This window comes from Argentina silus (assembly GCF_951799395.1).
Source record: "Argentina silus genome assembly, chromosome: 20".
Taxonomy (NCBI): domain Eukaryota; kingdom Metazoa; phylum Chordata; class Actinopteri; order Argentiniformes; family Argentinidae; genus Argentina; species Argentina silus.
The window spans coordinates 14,217,912-14,222,911 of NC_139674.1; the positions used below are offsets into that span (position 1 = coordinate 14,217,912).

The window sequence follows — 5,000 nt, forward strand, 5'->3', positions numbered from 1 at the left end:
GTGAATAGAAGAGGTACGTGTAAGTCATTATTCATTTGACCGCTAATTAAATGAAAATATGTACATTTCCATTTTATTATATGAGGTCTTTAGACGTATTTGATCCAACAACAAAAAAAAAGCGACCTAGTGAAATCAGTGAACGTATTGAACGCTGTGCCTCGTCACTTGCTTGGTCAACGGAGCCCGTACAGAAGATGCTTGCTTTTTTTTCTTAATTTCATATTCTGTCATTGACTTTATCTCTCTGGAAAGGAAATATTGGTTTGAAGAAATGTAATGAGATGTCATGTTTCGATGCTTTTTGGCAGAGGAAGGTTTAGTGAGACCAGATAAGCTATTGGGCCTGAATCCACATTTTGTTGGCAGTTAATCGGCTGACAGTGGCAGTAATGTCCCATGAGAGGTGCAATATTAACCTGCTTATCTCAAGATCATGTGGTATGTCATATGTGTGAGTTTTTTATTTTTTTATTGTTGTCGCATGTAAGAGGAGAAACCTATTGCTGTTCTTCAGACCTAGTTGTCTGTTATCTAACTAGAGGACTTCTCTATAGACCATAAACTCAAGTTCTTTCTTTTTCAGGGAAGTGTTGTGACTTTTAGACGTGTGATTGCTCCTGGTTACTGTAGTGGATGAACGTAGAGTGTGCTGTTTCCCCTTCTGAACTCCTTCCCTCTCCTGTCGCTGTTCCCCTGAAGACTATCCACCCCCTCTTCCTCCTCCTCTTCCTCCTCCTCCTCCTCCTCCTCCTCCTCTTCCTCCTCCTCCCGGCCACCCCTGTGATGTCGCCTCCCTGCTGTGGCTTCCTGTTGCAGTACACCCACCACCACCTGGCCGCCTTCCTCCTCACCTTCGTTAGGTAAACTACAGCTCAACTGCGTCGTTAATATGATAGTAGTTATTATCGTTAATATGATAGTAGTTTAACGAAAACGGCACTACCTTAGGTTTGGCACAAATGGATGGCTCGCTTGATAGCTCCCCGCTTGAGACTAAACAAACATTAAATACAAATAAAATACACGGCGGGGGGGGGGTCTGTAACTCCAAAAGTGCCTGCCTGAACCCTCATGAACTGCGGAACGCAGGAGTGAACAGCTGCTAGCAGACAGCAGGGCACAGCCGCCCTCAAGAGGCTCACGCACAGGAGAAAACGGGAACAAGTTGATAACACGTTAGCATTCTTCATGAACAGGTTTCAGGTTGCAGGCTATAAGCCTACCTAGCTCTCCTTTGCTGCCCTTTCATGCTCAATTTTGAATGCAAACCAGGTGCGCTGTTGGTTTCTGCTCAGACACGTGCACCAACCTGAGATGTCAGATTGAGTCTTGTGCTCAGACACACACACTGTGTCCCTAGGTAAATACTTAACAGGAGGCCCCAAAACCAAACACAGGTGTGTCTACCTAGAGTTAGCTTACTGGTAATCTCACACTCAGCACAGTTAAGCTTTAACTGTAACATGTGACCAGTCCTGATAGCGTCATGGTAAGGCTTTGTATTCTGATACTGGGAAAGGGAAAGCAAACCATGGAGGGAGGGAGGGAGGGAAGAGATGAGAGAGAGAGAGAGAGAGAGAGACAGACAGACAGACAGACAGACAGACAGACAGACAGACAGACAGACAGACAGACAGAGAGAGAGAGACAGTGAGAGAGAGAGAGACAGAGAGAGAGAGAGAGAGTGTGTGTGTGTGTGTGTATAACCAAAGACATAAAAGTACAGTCTGATGAGAGAGATGGTCCCTTGAGTCTTAATTAGTCTAGCTTGGTCAGATCTCTCAGTTTAAAGTCTAATAAGATCAGGCCTCCAAAAGACTCAAATTACAGGCCTTACCCTCTGAGATTTTCTCATTTTAGGAAAAATGTATACTGTGAAATGACACATGCTGGCTCTCACGCTCTCTCTTCCGAGTCTGACCTAACCTGACCTTTTTCCACTCTGACCTTTGACCCCACCTCAGCTAGCCTTGTATCACCCTGAAGTGAAATAGAGTTGCTGTTATAGGTTATACATAAAGGATAGTCATTATTACAGTGTTATTACAGTGTTATTGCAGAGGGATTGTTATTACATTGCAATGAAAGCCCCAGAACCGTGTCCCTCGATATTATTAACTAGTGGCTCCTTATGGACCTGTAGGGGATATTTAAACATGAACACAGTCATGGTGCTTGGTCCAACCCTTTCCTCTCTTCCTCTCTCCCTCTCTCCCTCTCTCCCTCAGCTATGTCCTCCTGCACGCCTCAAGGAAGACCTTCAGCAATGTGAAAGTGAGCCTCATCGCCCAGTGGACACCATCTTTGGAGAATGGCAGCACTTTCTACCCTAAGGAGGTATGCATTGTACTCAGAATGCAGATAGACCTACAGCTCTTTCTACCCTAGGGAGGTATGTACTGTACTCAGGTTACAGATAGACCTACAGCTCTTTCTACCCTAAGGAGGTATGCATTGTACTCAGAATGCAGATAGACCTACAGCTCTTTCTACCCTAGGGAGGTATGTACTGTACTCAGGTTACAGATAGACCTACAGCTCTTTCTACCCTAAGGAGGTATGCATTGTACTCAGATTGCAGATAGACCTACAGCTCTTTCTACAGTATGGTATGCACTGTACTCAGGTTACAGATAGACCTACAGTGCAAACATTTCTAAAAAACCTGTTCTGGCTTTGTCATTATGGGGTATTGTGTGTAGATTGATGAGGAAAAAAATGAATTGAATCAATTTTAGAATAAGGCTGTAACATAACAAAATGTGGAAAAAGTGAAAGGGTCTGAATACTTTCCGAATGCACCCTAACCCTGCCCTCTGCCCTCAAATGATGACCTATGACAACTTCTTCTCTGAGGTGTTGTTTGCCCTCAGACCAGACAGTCTGCTGTATTGGGTTTGTTCAGACCTCTTCATGGCCAAACCCCTTTATTGACTGGTAGTGGATGGAGGAATGTTGTCAAGTGACCAGCTGCCTTGTAACGATCAAAGCCAGAGCTATGCACCGCTATCAGGGGCTGCCTCATGTCAAAGTAGTCAAATCAGTTTTTACTCCAATTATTCTAAAGGGCTTTTCACTTTATGGTACACATGCTTTTGGCTTAGCCTTGGGTTAACAGGTGTGTGTGTGTGTGTGTGTGTGTGTGTGTGTGTGTGTGTGTGTGTGTGTGTGTGTGTGTGTGTGTGTGTGTGTGTGTGTGTGTGTGTGTGTGTGTGTGTGTGTGTGTGTGTGTGTGTGTGTGTGTGAACGGAGAGTAAGCTAGCCCTGGTCTAGTCTTAGTTTTTAGTTTAAGGAATAAGAAAGTGGGCTAAGAAAGTGCTGACTTTAAACCATGTGTGAGGCTGTGTGGGAGCCTTCCAGGCTTTTAGAGATTGACATTTATACAACGTTGAACTGGTTTGTTTACATTTGAAAGCAAGTAAAACTGCTTGTACCAGTTCACCTAAGAGATATGCTCAGATTTTGCCTGGTTTATGTAAATTCAAGATTTGTGTGTTTGTGGAAAAAAAAAAAACTGAATCATTTAGTAGTGCGTGTGTGTGTGTGTGTGTGTGATCATTAAGATAGTAGTTTATTCATGTATGTTTGTGTGTATTTGACCTGTTGTTTCAGACATGGGAGGAGAACACGCTGTTTGCAGATGAAAAGGAGGCCACCCTGTTCCTGGGACTCCTGGACACCATCTTCCTCTTCTGCTACGCAGTGGTGAGTGTCAGGGCCAGCTGGGGGGGGGGGGGGGGGGCGGAGGTCAACCATCTGTAACCCCCCCACATAGAATAACCACAGGACTTCAGGGAGGTGGGATCTAGGCTCGTACTGTAGTTCAGATTGAGAATCAACATTTGAATCCTAGTATTGACCATGTATGTGTCACATGGTGATCATGTATGTGTTATTCATGTATCATGTATGTGTTAATCATGTATCATGTATGTGTTAATCATGTATGTGTCATATGGTGATCATATATGTGTTATTCATGTATCATGTATGTGTTATTCATGTATCATGTATGTGTTATTCATGTATCATGTATGTGTTGCAGGGCCTGTACGTGAGTGGGGTGATTGGTGACAGGCTCAACCTGCGGTATGTGCTCTGCTTCGGCCTGTGTGGCTCCGCCATCGTGGTGAGTTTCACATCTCTTCATGACGTGCAAAAAAAGTCATGGAAAACAGGCAGAAAAAAACAGGTTGTACACTGTACACAGTAAAACAGGTTGTACACTGTACACGTCTCTGAATGAGACACAAGTACATCGCAATGCCGTGGGCCTGGTTTGACTCCTAAAACAAGCACACTGAAACACCGTACACAAACACACTGATACACCGTACACACACACACTGATACACACACACACACACTGATACACCGTACACACACACACACTGATACACCGTACACACACACACTGATACACCGTACACACACACACTGATACACACACACACACACTGATACACCGTACATACACACACTGATACACCGTACACACACACACTGATACACCGTACACACACACACTGATACACACACACACACACTCTCCCAGCCGGCTCTTCTCCTTGAAGTAACCGTCACAAATGTGTATTCTTTTTCCTCGGTACAGGAGTTTGTGTTCGGTACTCTGACTGAGTGGCTGCATTTCTACAACGTCTACCTGTACTGTGGGTTGTGGGTGCTAAACGGCCTGCTGCAGTCCACCGTCTGGCCCTGCGTCGTGGCTGTCATGGGGAACTGGTTCGGCAAGTCAGGGTATCACTCTCCACCTCCGTCTCCGTCCGCACCAGTGGGAGAGGCTGGTGGAGGTAGAAACCGGAGGACGGGCTCATTGTAATGCATGGCGTCGGTCCCATTCTTCATTCCAGGCTATGTGTTACAATGAGCCCTTCCTCCGGTTTCTACCTCTCCACCAGCCTCCCCTGCCACACACACATTTGGGCTGATACTGTACCTGCCCTGGCCTGAAACCCTCTGTCAATCACTCTGCAGCA

At 45.3% G+C, this 5,000-nt stretch overlaps 1 protein-coding gene across 1 annotated transcript in view; it reads left to right on the plus strand.

Annotated features, from left to right (window-relative positions):
• slc37a3 (solute carrier family 37 member 3) overlaps positions 1-5,000 on the plus strand; it is a 10,362-nt gene that overhangs the window by 60 nt on the left and 5,302 nt on the right. The window contains exons 1-6 of the mRNA XM_083692004.1: positions 1-13; positions 703-863; positions 2,232-2,340; positions 3,616-3,708; positions 4,049-4,132; positions 4,616-4,761. The exon at positions 1-13 is cut by the window's left edge and continues 60 nt beyond it. Of these exons, the coding sequence (XP_083548130.1) occupies positions 787-863; positions 2,232-2,340; positions 3,616-3,708; positions 4,049-4,132; positions 4,616-4,761 (509 nt within the window). The 5' untranslated portion in view covers positions 1-13; positions 703-786. The remainder of the gene's footprint in view (positions 14-702; positions 864-2,231; positions 2,341-3,615; positions 3,709-4,048; positions 4,133-4,615; positions 4,762-5,000) is intronic.